General features: G+C 33.8%; 1 protein-coding gene across 3 annotated transcripts; it reads right to left on the minus strand.

The window, feature by feature from the left end:
- Positions 1-2,008: 2,008 nt before the first annotated feature.
- Positions 2,009-20,968, minus strand: LOC100816467 (ceramide kinase). Of its 3 annotated transcripts, none has more exons than XM_014774639.2 (13): positions 20,590-20,728; positions 19,966-20,207; positions 19,075-19,233; positions 18,826-18,993; positions 18,636-18,728; positions 17,500-17,592; positions 12,797-13,022; positions 12,143-12,236; positions 10,542-10,691; positions 8,779-8,880; positions 2,575-2,955; positions 2,419-2,485; positions 2,009-2,343 (listed from the first exon to the last, which is right to left on the minus strand). In XM_014774639.2, the coding sequence occupies exons 2-13, from the start codon at positions 20,029-20,031 to the stop codon at positions 2,206-2,208; spliced, it is 1,737 nt and encodes a 578-aa protein (XP_014630125.1). In that variant the 5' UTR covers positions 20,032-20,207; positions 20,590-20,728; the 3' UTR covers positions 2,009-2,205. The 3 variants fall into 3 exon arrangements, with proteins under 3 accessions (XP_014630125.1, XP_006578362.1, XP_003523893.1); XM_006578299.3 differs by having other exon boundaries at positions 19,966-20,155; positions 20,590-20,608; XM_003523845.5 differs by lacking the exon at positions 19,966-20,207 and having other exon boundaries at positions 20,590-20,968.
- Between the last annotated feature and the right edge of the window lie 1,562 nt (positions 20,969-22,530).

The following is a 22,530-nucleotide window of genomic DNA, read 5'->3' on the forward strand; positions in this document are numbered from 1 at the left end:
AAGACATCAAGAGCACTCAAGTTTATCAATCAATTCTCATAAGGACATCAATTGGTACATAGAACAAAATAATATTGTATTTATAATCATAAAGAGAAAATTATAATTCAATAAACATCCCAAAATAAACCCAAATTTAGTTATCTAAGGATTCCTACACATGTTCATTCTAACCCCCAATTGTGATAAACTTATCCCTTACCTCTAAGCGGACTCACGTGTCTTCTGACAGCGATAGAAACATCTCTAACAAGTTCCTGAGATTTCTCTGTTTGGTCTGATAGAGTTCCCAAACGTTAGAGAGAATGAGAAGGGATTTAAACCTTCATTTGTACTATCTTCATGCAATTCCTTTTTCTCCCTTCACGAATATTATCTCGCAAATCCCAACGGCGAAAGTGTGCGTAATTGAATTTCTAACAACATATCTAAATTTCATGAAAATCCAACGGTTAACGAAACCGGGATCATAGTTTTACTGAGACTGTTTTGGGTTTTTGCGGGAAAATAAAAGGCTACAATGTGAAAGGTTTTTCTCTAAGCTCAGACATGATTTTGAAATTACCAACATTGAGAATTCTTGGAATTAGATTGCGAACGTGGTGCTCAAATTTCACGATGATGCAACGGTGAATGAGTCCGAGATCGTCATTTTTCTGAAACAGGTTTGGTAGACTGCGGGAAAAAGAGAGGATTTTGAAAAGAAGAGGGGAAAAACGAAAATGAGGAAAAGAAGAGGCGCTGTCAGTGTGAAAACTGACCTAACGCTATTTATAGCTAGGTTTACTCTATTTATTTATTTATTATTTTATAAAAACAAACTTTATTTTATTCTCTATCAAACAAATAAATAAAATACCCTTTTTATTTTCTCTCAAATAATTATTTTAAATAATAATTATATCTCCTTATTTATAAAATCTCATCATTTTTTTAAAACTCTATTTATTTATAAATAACAATCCTTTTTAATCTAGTTTACAAAAATTGGAATGTTACATTTAAAGCTAAATTTTTTATACATTTGTTTCACTATTTAGTAATAGGGATGAGGATGACAAGGTGACGAAGTGGATGAGGATGACAAGGTGACGAAGTGGATACAGGTAATAACTACCCATCCCACTAAGTAAATATTCGTTTCATACTTGCATGGGTACCCATAATTAGATATCTATAGATTTTTTTGAACATTCAGGAGTATCCATGGATATTAAAATAATTTTAAAATATAATTAAACTATAATTTTTATTTATTCTAACATTTTCTTTTGAAAAAACAGGTTAAAGATCAAAACAAAATTTATTCAACTATTAATTTTATACAATTACTTTACACATTTTTTAAAGGATTTTATTCAAATTATTCAACAATTTAAAATGCTTCAATCTCATAAGTCTAAATAAAAGATAATAAACTAAAATAGTTTGATCTCATAAGTCCAACAAAACTTTCTAATGTTCAATACTTCAATCTCATTAGAAGTCCAAAAAAAATTATTTAAATAGGAACATTTCAGTAATTTTATTATAATGGATATTTAACGAGAACCCGCAGGACGAGTATCTTGATTTTCATCTTTGTCCCATTTATTAAAGGTTAGCGCATATATCCGTCTAAATTATGCACGAGTACCCATTAATGAATCCATCTCCTATCTGTCGGGAATTTTTTGTGCGGATACATGTACTTTTGTCATTCCTATTTATGATACGGGATAAATTATATATATATATATATATATATATATATTAATTTTAAAATAGCTTTATTAAGTATAAACTACTTTTGTTTATGATTTTATTCATATAACATTTTAAACTTATTATATTCTTTTTATACATCTATTTTTATAGATACACATACGAATAATATTTTAACAAATTATAAAATCCAAAAATACAACCCCTGCAATCGCACGGTATCCTGCTACTAAATATAGAAAACCATGATCTACATTCAAGCCTTCTTGCACTTCGTTGGATCTACAATAGTAAATCATGTACAAATCACAAAAAGATATACATTCAAATGTAGCAAATTTCCCCTCCATGATTACAAGTCCCAAACCTTCCACCTAATTGGTAGTTAGGAATTGGTAAATAGATACATTATACGCAATTCCTTGGAGCTAAATAAGCTTCATCACGGTTCCTGTTAATGGCATAGCCAAAACAATTTACACAAAATAGCTATGTTCACAATTAAACTTCAGGACCAGATGCAAACATGCATACAAGGCCTCTAAACACTTGAGCTGAGAGTTGGTGTGCCTGAAAAATCTCTCCATCCACATTCCATACACTTTCATTGCCCGAAGAAGTAAAAGTAAACGCAGGGGTCTGCGAAAGTTAAATAAAATTAGTAAATTATACGTGGTCCTTGGATAAGGTGGTGTGGGTAAGAGAAAAACTAACCTTATGATGTTCCACAAACTTAAAATTCAAGGGACTTCCCCCTCTTCTTGTAAGTTGAGTCAGATGCCTGTATCATTCAATAAGGAAACAAAAAATGATATTGTTACTAAATGTGTAAGCTATATTTGATTTTTGTGAAAGATAGGTGGTGTTTACCATAAATAAGATACATGAGGACAGTCTCTAATTAATATAAGATGAAGGAAACCATCTGACAGGTGTGCATCAGCCACCAATCCATCCGGTGCTTTTTCATTTCTGCAAGAGATTACAGCAGCTCCTACACTAAGAAAGCGTCCTTTGGATCTTGCCCATCTTGTTTCTTCTGAATTCAGATGAGGTGTGAGGCTGCAAACTCCAACGGATGCATGATTTGGCTTTTCATTACAAACCTTGCAATTAATTCGGCAGATACATCTTTCTGATTTTTGTGGAGACCTTATTGCCTGTAACAGATTACCCTCATGATCCCTTCTGGAAGTCAAATTGGTTTCATCTGATTCAACATCTAGGTATGTTATTTCTGCCTCATATGACCTGAATGATCATGCAAAAGAAAGGCCAAGTTAAATAAGCAAGATGCTAAATGTCAAAAATTGAAATAACACAACCATTAGTTATGCATAAAAAAATGTAATTTATTCCCACAAGAGCCCTGGACCAATTTTTTTATGATCCTTGCAGAGAAGATATATATATATATATATATATATATATATAGAGAGAGAGAGAGAGAGAGAGAGAGAGAGAGAGAGAGAGAGAGAGAATCAGGACTTGTATTACTGAAGATGAAGAAAATACAAAGCCACTGAAATCTCTTACAAGAGCAGTCTTTATACTGCTGAGATTCAGTTATAACTGTCAACTAAGGCTAACTGTTAACTGATTAAAGTTGAAACCTAACCAGAGTTAGTTATTCATATACACTTACACCCCCGGCAAACTCAATGGGGCTGAGAAACCAAAGGTAGCTCAGCTACATTGAGTTTGGAACTCAAATAGGTAAACCTTGTAGAAGATAAGGGCTTGGGTAAGTAAATCTGCCCACTGATCTGTCCCAGGTATATGCTAAACCACTAGCTGCTTGGTGAGGACCTTTTCCCGGAAAAAAAACTCATCCAACTCCATATGTCTATTTCTAGCATGTAGAACTGGGTTATGAGCTAGCTGCACTGCACTGGAATTGTCACAAAGCACGATAGGTGTAGTGTGAGGAACTGGAAGTTCCTGGAGGAGAGTCTGAATCCAGAGAATATCAGCTGGGGCAGCAGCTAAACTTCTATATTCAGCTTCAGTGCTGGTCCTGGAAACCACATTTTGCTTTCTAGACCACCAAGATACCAAGTTAGGACGAAAATACACAGCTGCACCAGAGGTAGACCTTCTGTCATCTGGGTCTAAAGCCCAGTCAGAGTCACAAAAGCATCTAATGGAAAGGTCTTGATTAAGAGAAGCAGAATACAGAATAAGACCAGAATGAAAAGCACCTTTAAGATACCTCAAAAATTCTCTCTACAGCTGTCCAATGGGATTCAAGAGGAGAGGCCATAAATTGACATACTTTGTTAAAAGCAAAACTGAGTTCAGGATGAGTGATTGTAACATACTGCAGAGCTCCAAAAACAGATCTCTAAAGAGAAGGATCTTGCCGTAAATCAGACCCATGTTTGGAGAGCCTGAAGTTGGAGTGCAAGGGGGAAGAATGGGCTTTGCTTCTAGCATATTGGTCTTCTGCAACAGATCTCGAATGTATTTAGACTGAGTCATTAAAAGTGCTCCACTGGATAATGAATGAACTTCAATCCCCAAAAAATAGTCTAGAGAGCACAGCTGCTTGAGAGAGAATGAGGCATTTAGTTGTTGAATTAACTTTTGCATCGGTGCATATGAATTTCCAGTGATAATAATATCATCTACATATACTAAAATGTAAGTAATGGGAGAGGAAGTCTTGGAAATGAACAGAGAAGGGTCACATTTGCTGTCAGTGAACCCAAACTTCAGTAAAGTAGCTTAAGTCTCTCAAACCAAGACCAAGCTCTAGGAGCTTGTTTGAATCCATAAATTGCTTTACTCAGTTTACACACAAGGGATTTATCAGAGGACTCAAACCCTGGAGGTTGAGTCATATAAACTTCTTCCTCTAACAGTCCATTAAGAAAGGCATTATTTGCATCCAGCTGCTGCAAGGACCACTTGTGAGTAATGGCAAGAGTTAAAATCACCCTAATGGTCACTGGTTTAATCACTGGAGAAAGTGTCTCTTGAAAATCAAAACCAAGCTTCTGATTAAAGCCTCTAGCCACTAATCTAGCTTTGTACCTATTGATACTGCCATCAGAGTTTTCTTTAACTCTAAAGACCCACTTACATCCAATTGCATTTCTTTGAGGTGGAAGAGAGACTAGGGTCCAAGTGTTGTTCTTTTGGAAAACCTGAAATTCATCAATCATAGCAGCAAACCACTTTGTGTCTTGAAGAGCTTGTTTAACTGATTTGGGTTCAGTATGAACAAGAAGCAAGGAAGGATGAATCCTTGGCTACACTATTCCAGCTTTGGCTCTTGTAACCATAGGATGCACATTTTCTGGTCTGACAAGAGCAGGTTGTTGGGGATTGGAAGATTCAGTTGCAGACAACTGAGGTTGATCATCAGACAGTAATGTATCAGTATGAACAGAGGCAGAAGAAGCCTGACTGGGAGATTGTGCAGAATCAGATGACGGCGAGGCAACATTATCAGAACTGGGAGCCTCAACAGAGGGTGAGGAACTGGGAGCCTCAATAGAGGGTGAGGAAATCTGACTTTGAGGGTGACAAAGATTAGAAGTGGGAGGAGGATGAGAAACTGACTCAATAACAGGTAAGGTGGTGGAAAGGGACTCAGTAGGTATAGAACTGGAAGGAGAGGTAGAAAACAGTGTAGGATAAGGAAACTGATGTTCATTGAAAATAACGTCTTTTGAAATGAAAATTCTCCCAGAAGAGGACAGGCACTTATAGCCCTCGTGACTGGGTGAATAACCCAAAAACACATATTCAGAGGACCTAAACTCAAGTTTATGGGCATTATAAGGATGCAAGAAGGGAAAACATGAGGAACCAAACACTCTTAAAAACTGATAATAAGGTTCAGTTTGAAAAAGAACAGTATAAGGAATGGCAAACTTAAGTGGAGCTGAAGGCAATCTGTTTATGAGATACACAGCAGTTTGAAAAGCATGATCCCAAAAGGAAAGAGGAAGAGATGACTAAGAAGGCACAGACCCAATTCAACTATGTGACGATGCTTCCTTTCCACTACACCATTTTGGTGATGTGTATGTGGACAATTCAGCATATGAATGCTCAATTCTGACAGAAAAGAAGAGAAAACTTGAAATTCCCCTCCCCAATCTGTTTGAATAGCTTTAATCTTTTTGTTAAATTGCAATTCAACAAGAGATTTGAATTGTTTAAAAACAGATAAAGCATCAGACTTATTCTTTAAAAAATATATCCAAGTAAACCTTAAATAAGTATCTACAAAGGACATATAATATCAAAATTGAGAATGAGAATTCATAGGAGCAGGACCCCACAGATCATTGTATATTAATTCCAAAGGAGAATTATACACAGTTTGAGAAAGATTAGATGGAAATCTATGAATCTTGCCCATACAATAAGCAGAACAGCAGGGCAGTTCATCTTTTACAGGAAACTTGAAATTACAATGATTGAGTACAAGCTTTACAGCCTGAGAATTGGGGTGTCCTAGCCTAAGGTGCAAATGTATAGAGTTAGGCACAGTGTTATTACAAGCAACAGAAGAAACAGTGTTTATACAAGCTGGAGAAGACAGCAGAGAAGAATTGAAGATTGGGAAACTGATACGATCCATCAGGTCCAACATCTCCTTGTAGAAGGATCATATTGGAATCCTGGGATTTAACAAAGCAATGATTAGCATGGAATTCAAAGAAAACATGATTATCTTTGGCAAATTTACTTACACTAATCAGATTCTTGGTGATTTGAGGAACAAGAAGCATGTTTTTAAGAATAAGTTTGACATTAGGACTGAAAGGAGAAACAAAATTGGAGTGACCAGAAGCTGAGATATTCAGACCTTGTCCATTACCAATGAAGATCTGATCTTCAAAAGGAGAAGTTTGCTGGATATTCTGTGAGTTATTGGTCATATGAAAGGATGCTCCAGAATCTGGAAACCACGAAGATGAAGCATTGGAGTCAGAACTTGCCACCATAGCCTGTGGAGACCTGGAATTAGCACTCTGATAATTATGATTCTGATTTTGACTTCGCTGCAAACTCCAATTGGAATTAGAGGAATTGTTCCAGTTGTTGTTTTGATTCTGATTCTGACCCAAATTTTGATGACTATTCCAATTGTTCCAACTGTTGTTCTGACAACGATTGTTGTTACTCCCATAATTGCTGTTGTTACCACTATTTGCAGCTTAATACTGAGGGTTGAACCTATTGTAGCAGGTCAGAGCTGTGTGATTATACTTGAAACAAACTTGACATTGAACTGAGCTCTGACTGCCATGACCACCACGGCGTCCTCCACCAAGGTTGAAACCACCTTCTGCATGGTTATTATGACCACCAGAACCTTGCGAATCTGAAGAATACTGATTCGTATTCACAGCATTGGTGTCTGAGTATGAATTTGAGTTGTCATTCTCGAAAGAATGTGATGTACTCGTTTGAGTGAGATTAACTGTTGGCATGAAGGAATTACACAAGTACTCAAGTCTGGTAAATTTGTGAAGCTGCAGCTCCCGTGCAAAGATGTATCCTTCAGCCTCTACAATGGTGATTTGAGGGATGCGACTTTCGATCAAAGTAGTAACAAAATCAAACTCTCAAGGAAGACCCTCAAGGATCAAATCCATGTGTTCATGATGGGTAGCAGCATCCCCAACAGAAAAAACCTCATCGATGAGAACCTTAATGCGAGAAAGAAAATCCAAAACAGGACAATCGTCAAGAGTAGTGTGACGAAGAGCCAATCAAAGTTGATGAGCTTTCGTCCGTGTTTAATGATGGAAATAGGTGTGGATCTTATCCCATACCTGATACGAGTGAGTTGATCCAAGAACACGTGCAAGAATCAATCGAAAGAGTAGATTGAAGCCAAACAACAGAAATTTATCTTGCTTCTGCCACAATGAAAACAGAGGATTAACACGATCAAGATCACGATCAGCATCCGAAAGGTATCATGGAGGAATTTGAGGACTAGCTACGAAGCAATTGAGACCAAGAGCAGAGATCGCTGGCTCAACTTGTCGCCAAAGAAGAAAATTCTTATCATTCAACTTTTTGATGATTTGATGTGAAAAATTTGTCATGACTGAAGAAACTGGAACATCTTGATTCATCGGAAAGGAGTTGACTGGAATCACGCCGAAGTTGTTCAGAACCGCACCAGAATTGATCAGAATTTCAGAGTAGAACAAAAAATTAGAGTTAACCGGAATCTCGCTGGCCAGAACTTTGCCGGTCAGAACAGCACCTGCGCCAGTGTTAACCGGAGTAGCACCAGGATTTGCGGAAGCCATGAAAATGGATCAGATAGCTCTGGATACCATGTAGAGAAGATATAGAGACAGAGAGAGAATCAGGACTTGTATTACTTAAGATGAAGAAAATACAAAGCCACTGAAATCTCTTACAAGAGCAGTATTTATACTGCTGAGATTCAGTTATAACTGTCAGCTAAGGCTAACTGTTAACTGACTACAGTTGAAAAACTAACCAGAGTTAGTTATTCATATACACTTACAATCCTTAGATAAAAAGATTCATTCTATTCTTAGAAAATAGGAGGTAGAACCAACAGAGTGATTTTTCAATTAATCCTTGGAGTTGAATAATTCATTCAAGAAATGCTTTTGATGCCAATCAGAGGAATCAATAGAAAACAAAACCCTTATGATACACCAACAAAAAATGATTCCATGATTACAATTTTATATCCTAAGAGATGAGGAAACTGCATATTTCATCAAAGACAAGGTTATTTCCTAAGAGATTGTAAGAAAATAAGGAAAGTAGTCCTAAGAGATAATCTAAGGTACTCTAAATTATTATAAAATACAATTAAGATATTATTGACTATTTTTCATATATTCCAACACATTAATAATGGAACGTATGAGGAAAAAAACATATTTTTATGAAAATGGCACCTCTGATGGTGGTTAAAAACTAAGAAAGCATTCACATAGCATAGTCCACCATGTAACAACTGAATAAGAGTGTAAAATAAGAGAAGTATGGAATTCAAGAAAGGACATTTAAAACAGAGGTAATCAAAGCATGATATCACATCCACTTAGAGATTACCTATGCTTTAAAAATACCATTGTTCCAGCGTAATCATAACGTTTGGGACCCATCCAGCGATACTTCTCACTCTCTGTGATGACATCACCATAAAATCCGTACCTGAGGTCAATAATGTAGGATATAATACTGAAGAAATCTATATAATAATTAAGGATTAACATGTAGCATACGCAAGATGACTATACCAGTACATGTCTCAATGTGTATAAATTGAATAGAGTTTAAAACTACAAAGCAAAGGCAGAAAAAATTTCACATTTACATCTCTGTTTGTAATGTGAAAAGAACTGTGAACATTGGCAAAGTGAGTAGGAAAATGATGCACATTTGAAGATGAATATAGATAAACCTTTGATTAGTTATCAAAGCAAAAATGTCATTCAAGATGTAAGAATGCAATTAGGCTGGCAGATTAAACGTGCTTTTATTATATTTTCAGAATGCAATTAGGCTGGCAGATTAAACGTGCTTTTATTATATTTTCAGAAATGTTCTCCACTCTATTCTCACATTTTTCGATTATTTCAGATTCATTGGAATCAATACAAATCAAATAGATGAAACTACAAAAAAAAAAAATTGGACGCAATTCTCAGATAGTAGAAATCAAATATATATTTGATTTTTACTATCTGGATTACGCACAGCTAGTGATCATGTGTTAGTCAACTCAAGACCCAACCAAAAATTATATTTATAAAAGAGGAAATTGGTTGAGATAAAAAGAGAAGATTACAATAGATTGGAAAATTCAACCAAAAAAAGATGACAAAAAAAAATCAATTAAGTTACCCAGTCCTAAACATCTCTGTAAGGGAAACCCCTTCAAAAAGACCATGAGCTTTACAGCAAGTAAAAGCCAATAACTAAGAGAGAGCTTAGGACTCCCAAATAGGTTTATTTAGATCAAAACTCAAAGTATAATTAGTAAGCTGAATTTCTAAATTTTTCATGAATCAGACTAAGTGACTACTAACAAAAGCTTGTAAGTTTAATTTCTTCATCTTCCATACAGAACTTGGTTGTGAACACTTAATATATAAACGATGACAGTTGAACATATTCGTTTTCCCTAGGTGTCCCAATCATGTCTTCCAGTTCAGGAAAGAGAGAAGATCTAGTTTCTAGTTACTGTTAATTTTCTTTAACTGAAAATAAATATTGACAAAAAAGCAAAGCAGCAAAGCAAATTCCTTTGGTGAACCTTCAATAACACCAACTACAAAGAGCTAAAGACATTGAGAAAGTTTGAAAATAAAGCCAAAAAAGATACTACCTTTGTCCCTAAATATAAGACTCTTTTATTCAAAAAGTTTGTCCCATTTTATAAGACTTTTAAAGTTGTCTATTGTGTTAATTATTTTTTGACAAAAATATCCTCAACTACTTCACAATAATTGCTATAAATTAATAATATAAATTCATTCTCTCTCTTATGAGGATTGGAGAAGATAACTAGCACACATTTATTAATTAGGTAGAATGTAATTAAGTGGAAAGAGTGAGATGGTGAGTCCCAATAATTTTAAGGGTAATTTTGGCAAAATAATACAAATTTAATTCTACTAACTAAATTAACCAACTTTCTTAAAGGGTGTGAATTAGTTAAAATAGTCTTATATTTAGGGACAGGGGTAGTACTTGAAAGACAAACATTTGTAACTAATGTAAGCTTAAAGCAAGAGTTTGGATAGTATTGTTTTGACAATTAAAGAAAAGATAATTTGCTTTCAACAGATAATATAACAGATAGAAATTACCCTGAAAAGGAAGCTGCATAGCGCACATGAGGCTCAACCTCAGATTTAGGAGTTCTTTTCCACCGTACAACTTGAGCTATGTCAAGGTGCACCCTTTTACCAAGGACAATATGCAATGCAGAAGTAATAGGGTCTCGAGTTCCAGTTGTACTACAAAATACAGTGTGAATTCAGAATTTCATATAACCCATGTGAATTGTATCAGAAAACTATTAAGGATACACTGAAAAATATTGGCAACACAAATTTAAATAGCATGTAATTTTCAAAAGTATACATTAGAATATTTACAAAAAATCTAGAATATATTTAGTGTATCTTAGAATATCATAAAAGATCTTCAGAATATAATGAGGAATAAATTAGTTATCTAATTAAGGTATAAAACTGTTTCCTAATTTTATTATGTTTTTTATTTATTACCTCCTTTAATTAGGATTATTAGTTTTATTGTATTGATAGGCTTCGGCTTGCAATAGTAATACTACACTAGTACTTGTGTTAGGTACCAGTTAGTTATGATAGGTTAGTTACCTATTAATTAATAATTAGTTAGGAGTTGCCTATAAATAAGAGGGGTTAAGAGGGAAAAGGTTGTATTTGGACTTGATTTGGGAAGTCCTTGGGAAAAAACCAGGTCTCTCAAATACTGGGAGTGTAACATTTTCCCAACAATAAAGATCATTTCCATCTACAATCTGATCCAGTTTCTATCGACTTGACCTAATTATTATATTAGAATATATAGGACCACTAGGACAATATCTAGTGACTAGGATCTTATCATTACAATATCATATCAATCTAGCATCACTATTCAGATTGTCCTTTCTTTCTTTCCTCTTTCCCTACCTAAACTTTATAATCTCAACAGTATGCAACTTTAATTTATAGATAGATCATCATACAACACCAATATGCTGTTACAGGCATATGTGCAATCAGTGCACCATCAAGAAATTTAACGTCTACATTCAATGTATGTACTATGTAGTGAGTAGTCAATCCCTTAGATTTAATTACTGTAATTAGGCTTCCTTGATTATAGCTGATATATATATATATATATATATATATATATATATATTCAGCTCCCATATGTGATTGAGACACTAGTTTTGCAACTGTCTCCATTTTTTCTCTTTCAACATGGTAGCTAGTGCTTTATAAAGGTAAACCCAAAATGAAAGAAAAAGCATGGATATCCAATAGATCCATTATGCTCTACTGAAATTATTTTGTCCAGGTTCAGTGCATGCAGTCAGTAGTCAATCCCTTTCATTTAATGACCATAATTAGGCTTCCTTGATTATAGCTTGTATTTATCATATGACTAAAATATACTCAGCTCCCTGTGTGTGACTCTGACACTTAATTTCTGCATCCATCTATTAAAAATATAATTGTAACAATTGAATGTAATTAATGCAGAACAAGGCATAATGAAATTTTTGATAGAAGATATTGCAAAAATGGTTTTGGTTTTTAACACATGCAAATCAAAGCAGATTATACTGCAAAAGTAGTTTCTTTAAATTGATTTTAGATTACAAATATATCTTCTCTCGTGCAGAATGGAAAGTAGGAAGGAAAAAAGTTACCAGATTACAATTGCATCAGTTGAACCTGCAGGAATAATCCCAAATCTAAACCATTCATTAGGAAGAGGAAATTCAGCAGCCTTATCTTCAGAATCTTCAAAAGCCACATAATAATCAACCATTAAATTGCCATTTCTCTTTCTCCTTTTCCTATTTAGGGGGGGGGGGGGGGGAAGGGTGATTGCAGAAACTAACATTTCACAGTAGTTACTAAAGTATGGAAAAACCAATATATTTACTGATTGAAATGATAAATGCAATTGATGAAGTGTTAGAATGATGACTGTAATTAATGCAGCATTAGAAATACTGGGTGATAATGCAGCATTCAAAATATTAGGGGCATTGGAAATTGTTAAGATTACATATTATTCTGTTATTTGCAATTAGATATTAATTAGTGATTTCATCTTTATTACTCATTATTAGATTGATCCTACATGATTAATACTGATCCTATTTGCTCATTATAAATAAAGGCTTAGTGCGTCATCCACTCATCCTTGACCGGGAACATTACACAGTAAAATACTGTTTTAGAAATATTAGGTGTTGATGTAGCATTGGAAACATTCGGATCTTAGAAAGTATCTCAATGCTTATTTAATGTCTTTTGTGAATAAAAGTAATGAAGTATGGATAAACTGAACTCACTTGAATTTGAGATTCTAGACCCAGATTGTTTTGGACTTGAAATCAGAGGAAACTGGTCTTCATTTCGACTTGAAGTCTCATCAACTATTTCATCTTCATCAAGAACCAAGGAATCATCATTATCTTTAACCAAATGAACAAAATCTGATGGAGTTGGTGGGTAGGGAGCTTTAAACCTGGGAGAAAGAAACCCATTAAGGATTTCATTGAAAAATCCATCACCACCCTGGAACCACCACAGTTAGAACATAACACTTGAAAGCAACAAGGAAACTTGAAAAGTGATTACATCTAAAATATAAAGGTTTGAAACTCTACAAACATAATGTCTCATAAACATATCAAAAGAATGATCGCAGAATTAGATTTACAACGTTGTGCAAGACAGTATAATAAATATCAAATCCAAATGCCAAACTTAATATTGCATATGCTCATCATATCAAAGAAGACATCTTATGATGCTGCATCATTTAGTAGAGTATATTAGATCAGAAAGCTAAGTTATTCATATTCATTTATGGTTTCATAGTTTAGACAACAAACAAAAGAAGACATTTTCCTTCAACTCATTTTATTTACTTATTTTTTTCAATTGTTGAGGTAAGATGCAAACAGAAAGTGATAGAACTGGATCGGGACAGAGAAGAAAGTGGAGAATATAAATGAAGAAAGGTGATGAAATGAGTATTATTCTCTAGTACAACTCTCTGGTAATAGAGCAAGAGATGAACTACAGTAGTACTTAGGGTATTCGAGTGACCCTGACCTCTCCCCACTTTTTAAGAGTCCAATCCAATCCTTTGCAAATGAAACGATAGATTTCCTTGTCAAACTCTCTTATTTATAGGTAATATGGCTTAGTTCTTATCTATCTCGTCCTAACAACTAACTAACTCTCTCACATGCAGATATTAATTGTCAGACAGACAGACATCTAACCAAAAAGAAACTCCAAACATCAAAGTATTGTCAGAAAAAAGAAACTATAGTATAATCATACAATGTTAAACTCCGCCTATGACATTTGGAGTCAGAGTCTGTTTCTTAAGTACTAGCTATTCTGTGTCTCACTCACCCCTGGTAGTTCCATCTACTTCTATCCCAAACAAGTCAACTCCATCATCTCCATGACAGTCTCCTAGTCCTTGTCTCCTGAGAAATTACCAGTGCCATTTGCATCATATCTCCACTGACACAACTGCGGAAAGTTCAAGTGTCTCGTATCTTGTCCCTCTCCCTTCTACTCGAAATTCTACTGAGTCGTCAAACTTCCCGTTGCACATCATAAAAGATAGGTAAAATATGTTCTTAGCCCCTATACTTTCATTGAATCTTGTTTTTAATCCTTGAACATTCATATCATTCAATTTAGTCACTGAACTTTATAAAAAACATGTTTTTAGACCCTCATCACAACCTGAAGTTAAAAAGCATGCAGAAATTAGGAAGTAGGCCCAGGGACCAAAAACACTTTTTTTATAAAGTTTAGGGACTAAATTGCACGATATGAAAGTTCAAGGACTAAAAACAAGATTCAACGAAAGTATAGGAACTAAAATCATATTTTTATCCTAAAGGATATACATTCCTCAATCATCACCATATATTTATTCCTCTGTCTCTATTCTTCACAAGAATCTCTTTCTTACCCAGGTTGGTAATAGGCTATGATTGATAAGATGACAACTTTAGAATCTAACTAAACATGGACCTTTCTTGCTTCTCTGATATGGCCACAAATTAGAGATCCTGAATTATTTAATGTGTTTGGATTAAAGTTGGTGAACTTAAGTTTGAATCAAAAGTATGTTGGAAACTTAAGTTTGTTAAGAAATGAGTTTACACAATGAAATTTATATTTGGGTATTTCTTTGCCCAAATGTATGTTTGATGAAATGAAATTTGTTTGGATAATAGTAAGAAGTACTTTTAAATGTGTAATTACTTCAAAGGGTAAAGTTCATAATTCATAATATATTATTAAATATGAACTAGTAATATATTGTTAAAAATAATCAATAAATCACTAAAATATTAATATAATATTATTAATAAATAATAAGACTAACAAAGATTTTACTATTTTGGTAATGATAGAGACTTTTGGTTTCATATTATATGTGAAGACATGGCTGTTTTTGTTTTTGTTTTTTGTCTCAGTAGTGGAATAGGGGGTGCATTTAGTAATGTTGTGTTTGTGGTTGGGCATTTTCATGTAACAGCTTTATATTGACTAGTTGAAAAACAGGCACTCCGTTCCTTGTGCCTTAACTGCCTTTTTTGTTTTTTTAGTTAGATGTAGTTGTAATAATTGTCATGTTGAAAAACTATTAGACAGTAACTACTTGTGATTGTGAGTGGTTTTTAAAAGTAGTTGAAGGGTAAATTAGGAATAGTAAATTTGTAGACCAAATGGGACAATTGCATTTATTAATAGTTATAGATAATAAATGTCATGATGAAAAGCTATTAGACAGTAACAACTTGTGATTGTGAGTGGTTTTAAAAGTAGTTGAAAGGGTAAATTAGGAATAGTAAATGTGTACACCAAATGGGGTAATTACCTTTATTAATAGTTATAGACACTGATTGGAGTGCGCAACATTTAAAATTGGGGCACACCGCACATGCATCTTAAATATGCATATACAGACTAAACGATAGAACGAAGGAACAATAATGAAAGATGAGTGAAGAAGTGGGGGTTCAAGTTGGAAGTTAAATTTCATAAAGAGCCCCATCGGAAACTGAAGAAGCAAAAAGCATGGCATCACTTGCTTTTGTGCCAAACCTGGGTTGGAGTCAAACGTAGGTGCTGAAACTGTTTTATGGGAACCCAAACATATCTCAAACTCAGTAATATATTCTCTTTATTTTTATTTTATCAATTAGGATAATTGTTAGGATATTTTTGTAGCCTATTTAAAGGGTGGACTTGATGGAAATCAATCAAGAAGAAATATTCAGAAAACTTGTGTTAGTTTTGGAGGGGATCTGTCAAGGACAAGTCTGCTTCTCACTCTCACTAAAATGTGTGTTAGTTTAGGAGGGGCTCTTTCAAGGATGAGTCTACTTTTTGCTTTCACTATAGGTCAAAAGAAGTCTTCCCTGTCTAGGCCAGTGACTCAATCCTATGCTAAGGTTCATAACATTCTCCTCCTAGAATATCTATTGTTGGATGTTAGGTCTATATTGTCAAAGTTGGTCCAGACAAGCAGATTGATAGACTGAAAGCTCGCTTGGTGGGTACAGGATATAACCAAAAGTTTGGTCGTTGTTAATCTCTTTCTTTCTATGGCAGTCATGCAGTATTGTCGATTGCACTAGTAAGACATCAAGTAAGCCTTTCTTCATGGAGACATGGAAGAACTGTATATGGAGCACTAAAACGTGTTTCATACATGCTCCTCTAATCAATATATTTATTTGGTTGTCTATATTGATGATATAGTTATTTCAAGTAATGATCATGAAGTGATAGCAATACTAAAACAACACTCAGTCTGCCATTTTCAAAAATGGATCTAGGACGGTTGCAGTACTTAGAATTAAGGTAGCTCAACAAAAGGCAGGAATTGTCATATAACAGAAAAAACACTTCAGATATGATGGAGGAAACCAGTATGCTGCATTGCAAGCCAATCGATACTCTTATGGATCCTAATGTCAAGCTTCTACCTAACTAGGGGGAGTCCTTTACAAATCCAGGAAACTATTGAGACCATGATGCGGCTAGATATTTCATTTGATGTGAATGTTGTCAATCAATTCCTTAATTTTGTGATAGCCACTGGGATGTTGTGGTTAGAATTTTGAGATACATTAAAAAGGATCCTATAGAAGAGGTTTAGTATAAGATAGAGGTCATTATGATACTGTTTCATACACAAATGCAGATTAGGCAAGTTGTTCAACCGACAGACGACCCACATTAGGATAGTGTGCCCTAACTGGAGGTAACTTGATTTCATGGAAGAGGAAGAAGTAGAATGTTATTGTCAGATCCAATGCAGAGACTAGTATCAAGCTACAGCTCTCACCACATGTGAGCTCATATGGCTGAAACACCTCCAAGAATTGCATCTCTGTGAAGTAGGCTCAATGAATCTCATTTGTAATAACCAAGCAACCCTGCACATTGCCTCCAATGTAATCTTTTATGAGCATACTAAGCATATTGAGATCGATTGCCATTTTATTATGAGAAGGTTATGTCTGGAGAAATTACCACTTCATTTGTTGGTTCTAATGAGCTGTTAACAGATATTTTCACCAAGTCTCTTCAAGGACCTAGAATAACTTACATATGTTGCAAGCTTGATGCATACAACCTATATGCTCCAGGTTGAGGGGGAGAGTTGAGATATTATGTAGATTACAGAGATATATATTAAGAGACATGATACGAGTTCGATTTAGTTATATCAGATTTGATTTGTATTTATGTAGATGAGATCTTTTCTATAGTGTAATTAGGATCATATTTCTAGTGCCATTGTATCTTTAGATTTACCTCTATTCATGTATCCTTTTTACAGTTTAATCAATCCGAAATATACATACTTCTTCAATTATTTCCTCCAGTCTCAAATATACCATGTTGAGTGTTATCAGCAACAAATTTTCAGTATAATAAAGTATTACTAGCTATTTCCAGTCCAGTTCTATCAGAATGTAAAAGAAGGGAGTTAAGTTCTTACAACAGCAACAACACCATCATATGAGTTAAGCTCCACATTTGTCAAAGAAGACATCACATCAAATGCCTCTCCTGCTCTCTCTGTCACAATCACCTAGTAATGAAAAGCAAATTTATTACTAGGAAACAGATCAACAATCGTATTTAATTATCTGTTACTACTTGATATTATCATAAAGCTAAGTTGTCCTGCTCTAATTTGCAGTATCCTGAGCAAACAAAAACAGTTGTGATATGAATAGATTTATGTTAAACACATATACTTGCAGTTGCAGATCCAAAAGTTGGACGGCAACTAAGCTGAGCAAAGTTAAAAGACAATCACCTCAAGCTAATTCAATCAACATATATCAATCTTGAGCAAAAGCTCAAACATAAGATATCAATCTTTCTTGTGCTTAAACAGATAGAGCGCAAGTCAGTATGATCATTTGAAGAAACAGATGCACATAAAATTGCTCGCCACTTTATTCTCCCCTTTCCTCCAAAACATTAATACACATTTTCATCTAATACATTTCCTTTTGTTAATTATCAACAAAATCAGGTCATTTTTGTTATTTATATTCTTAATTCTTAAATATACATAACAAATCTGCATCTGTTTAATCAAGCATCTAAATTGACCATGTTCTCAATCAATATCTACCAAGATTCATATACTTGTTTTTTAAACATTTATAAAATGCAATTATAACTCAACTTTTCATGAGACAAGCTCAAATAAATAACTATTGGTTTTATTTGTTAATGGCACCAGTCATAAGCAGTAGGATTGACTAGCCAAGACAAGTATAACAAAAAACAACATATTATCATAAAAATGAATAGAGACAATAGAATATTCATCCTTGTGAAGTTCAGAAATTAAGAAAAAGGACTATTTATTAAACTCCATAAGTTAACAGCATGAAAAATAATGGAAATGGACTTGTTTATTTGTGATACAATCACTGCCCGCAGTCCAAAAATAAGATTTTAAAAGCTATTGTGCAAGGAGTTGATGGCACATTTGGAGACTTGGTTATCTTCTTAAGCAAAATATAGTAGATAGGAGTTAAGCATACATAAACTTAACATTGAAAGTTTATCAGTAGCTATCCATTTAGGAAATTTCTAGAGAAGCTAAAATTTCACCTTTGTTTCTACTTTAGCACGAGAGAATATAGGAGCCACAGCTTCCCAGGTTCTACACCCATTACCTTTCCCGCTCCTTGGATGAACAAAAACCTAGTGAATCAGAAATTATATCTGGGAAAAGTTCATTTTAATTAATCATTAAAAGGAAAAGGAAAAATATAAATGTTTGACCAATACTAGAGCATACCAAAAGATTCTTTGGTCTTCCAACTTCATGTTTCAAGGAAGCATTAAGTTGATTTACCCACATCTGACATGTTGGCAAATTTTTATGACCAAAAGTATATTCAACCAGGATGCATTGAGAAGGTTGATTCTTGTTCCTTATAAAACCATGCACAGTAAAGCTGTACATCTGCATAATTGTAAGATAAATACTATGAAACATTATAAAACTATAAGGAACAAAATTGCATAACCAAGAACAAGAGCAAACCTTTATGTCTTGACCTAAAAGTAGACATTCAGTAGCAGGAGGGAGACTTGATATGTGAATTGAACCATGATCATTTAACTCAAAAGCATATATGTCAGAAAGTTTGATCCCAGTAGCAACCTTAGAAAAATATTTAATGCCTAAACAAGTTGAAACATCCTGTTCCATTAAAAATATAAGAAGAATAGTATTAGATGAAACCCAAACTATATGCTCATTTTAGTAATTATTAGTTTAAAAATTATCCACAGCCTATAAGGTCATATTATTGCAACTTCTTATAAAGATATATGAGAATGAACGTGGAAAAATATAACATAACCAAGCAAGCCATGACAGTGATGAAATTCTATAAGAAATTTAAAGACAAGGGAAACTCTGCCATTTTTAATTTGAATATGAAAAATAATTGGAAAATTTCTTTTTATCAGAAAATGATTGAAAAATGATTGTTATTACTTGACAATGGTAGTATTTCATTCTGTTCAGCAGCAAAGAGGGTGGCCGTTTGGTTGTAGTAAAAACTTACGCATGGCCAAATCTAATATAACATGACTATAATGCTGGCCTAGTTTAATATATACCAAACTCTATGGAAGCTGTTCTATTTTAATGAGAATTACAAGTTATATAATTTGCTTAGAACTACATATGAATCTGTGAATATTTAGCTATCTATTGAGATCACTGCTCATATGGAATGTATATGTTCCTTCATCTTTACGGATTAAGGTTTCAGTTTGCAACAGAGAAAGAGGAATGTGTTTGCCTGATTTGCAGCATGTTCATGGTTGTTTTTGTTCACATGCTTTCTAGTATAAAGATCTATAAAAATTCTAATCATGAAAGTGGATGTATGTGTTGTGTTGTCTTGAACATGGATGGTCTTACATTGACAGTTCTCAAAAATAATTTCGGATGCTGCACTTTGTCCCTCCTAGTATTATCATGTAGCATGAAATGACTCCCTTAGTGGTTCAAACAAGCTTCATGGTCGCTTAAACTCAAACTTGCATTCCATAAAAACAGCCAAAAAAATTCATCCATCACCCACAAATTTAGCTCCTCACTTAAGCTCTGCCTTCAAAGCTCAAACCCCATTCAGCATGAATACATTTTATCAAACATGACAACTACATCAAACACATTCACATGCAATTCAGAATCAAAAGTGATATTCAACTCATAGTTACCAAGAACATAGTATGGGTACTATTTGCGATGGTCCATCACTTTTTAATTATTATTACAAGACTTCCTTCAAAGAAAACCTGGCACATAGTACGGTGAATTCGATACACAGGGTTATTGAGAGAATTCTGTAACCATGATTCAACTCAATCACCACTCTAATTATCTAAACTTGGGGTGAGATCAATCATCCACCCCATTTGACAAAATCCATAATCTAAACATGGGGTGATATCAATCATCCATTGCCACCCCATTTGACAAAATCAAAAGACAAGCCAGACATTTTCACAAACACTTTAAATGCAATCCAATGGGACTTACATTATCCAATGGTTCAACCAATTTCCAAGACAGCCTATCTGAGTGAAAGGTGAGGGTGACCTCCCCAACGTGATCCAACAAAAGGGTGGAACTCAAAATGGAAGCTTCACCATCAAAAGGTGAAGCTGTGAGAGACGTGTCGCCCACAACACAATCGTTTCCTTCTCTCTCCATTCACAACGGAAGAAGAGTCAAGGAAACGAGATGGTGATATGTTTACCCGAAAATTAAAATTTCAAAGTTCTGGAAAAGGTTGAAAGAGGCTTTCAACCCAAGGTGAAAAAAGAGGTTCGAGTTTGTTTAGCGTTTGGAAAGTGCAAGGAAGGTGCAAAGGAAAATATTTTATTGTGGTTTGTTTGGTATTCTATTTTTTTTTTGGAACATAACTTGTGGGAGCAGAAGCATTGACTCGATTTAGCGCAAGACCACAAATTTTGACACCAAAATTGAACTGAATATTCTTTTTACCGAACATTGCCTTGGAAATGTGAATGGTTATTATTTTGTCGGCTAAAATGTGACTTTTGTTCCTCTAATTTTTTACAATATGTATTTTTGGTATTTTGTTTTAAAATTGATATATGTAATTCTTTTATTTAAAAAATCAGTAATTTTAATTCTTCTGTCCAAATTAAGATGTTAACTCACATTATTGGAAAGAAAATTACTCTTCGATCATTTTCCATTAATGTTCTTCGCACCATCCAATTTTTTTATCAATGTTCTCGCCTCTTTATTATACCTTTCCTCTATTTTCATCCTCTTTTTCCCTTCCATTTATATCTAAATCTCCATTTTTCTGGTTGGAATTGTAATTCACCGGAACCCAAATGGTGCAAATAGTCTCCATCACAAAAAATACCAAGAAATCATATTTGAAGATATATGCTACGAAATCACATTTAAAATGTGAGAAGAAGAAGCGTTCGGAAGGTGATGGTGTAGTTTTGAAACCTTATACTTAAACACTTTTGTTTCTCCTTTTTTGAACCCAAAAAATAATGTGAAATAATGTAGGTTATGTATTACTGTTACTATCTTTTTCATTTTCATTTAGAAAGTGTGTATACTTTGAACTCCTCATTGTACAGATTGAAAATGAGAGTCAGAAAAATTCTTCTGCGGTGTCATAAAAACTGCTTCATGATGTTAGACATAAAACATCAGGGTTTTTGACCAATGTGCACTTTCTGTCTCCAACAAATTCTCAAAGTACACCACTTTGAGAAAAAAAAAATCCCCCACCTGTTTTATTTCTTATAGGGGAGTCGGGTTTGGGCACCCCGACTTCCCTTCGTGTCCTTTTTTTTTAAATTAAATATTGTATTATATAAAAATATTTTTAATTATTTTTAAATTTATTTAATTACTAAATTATTTTCTTAATATTGATTAAATTAATTTTTTATTAACAAAAATATACATATAAAGAAAAATATAAAAATTGAATAAAATTATAGTATGATTTTTTATTTATGTTATATGTAATTGTGTAGTTAAATTTATGTTTTGTTAATTTTTGTATGTTGTTATAATTAAAAAAATAATAAAATTAGTTAATAGTATTAAAATACACTAAAAAAAACACCGCGAAAAAATATATGACACATCTGTCTTATAAATTAGATAAAATATTCAAATTACAGTAACTAAAATGATATTCGACAATAATGAAACATATTAAAAATTACAATTACAACGCAAACATAACAAAACTAATGAGGATCTAAAATATGTTGTGCATAATACATGTCTTCTTCTATTTGGATTACTGGTTTGCTATTGTGCATAATCCAAAATTTCTATTGTGCATAATCGTTTCCAATATTTGGATTGTGCTAACACTCTTAGCACGTCTTCATTTTTCAATTCTGTTATCTCATATTCAATCAAATTTTCGGAATACTTAGAATGACATGGTTGTCGAAAGAATAATCATCT

Source organism: Glycine max, chromosome 4, assembly GCF_000004515.6.
Source record: "Glycine max cultivar Williams 82 chromosome 4, Glycine_max_v4.0, whole genome shotgun sequence".
NCBI lineage: Eukaryota > Viridiplantae > Streptophyta > Magnoliopsida > Fabales > Fabaceae > Glycine > Glycine max.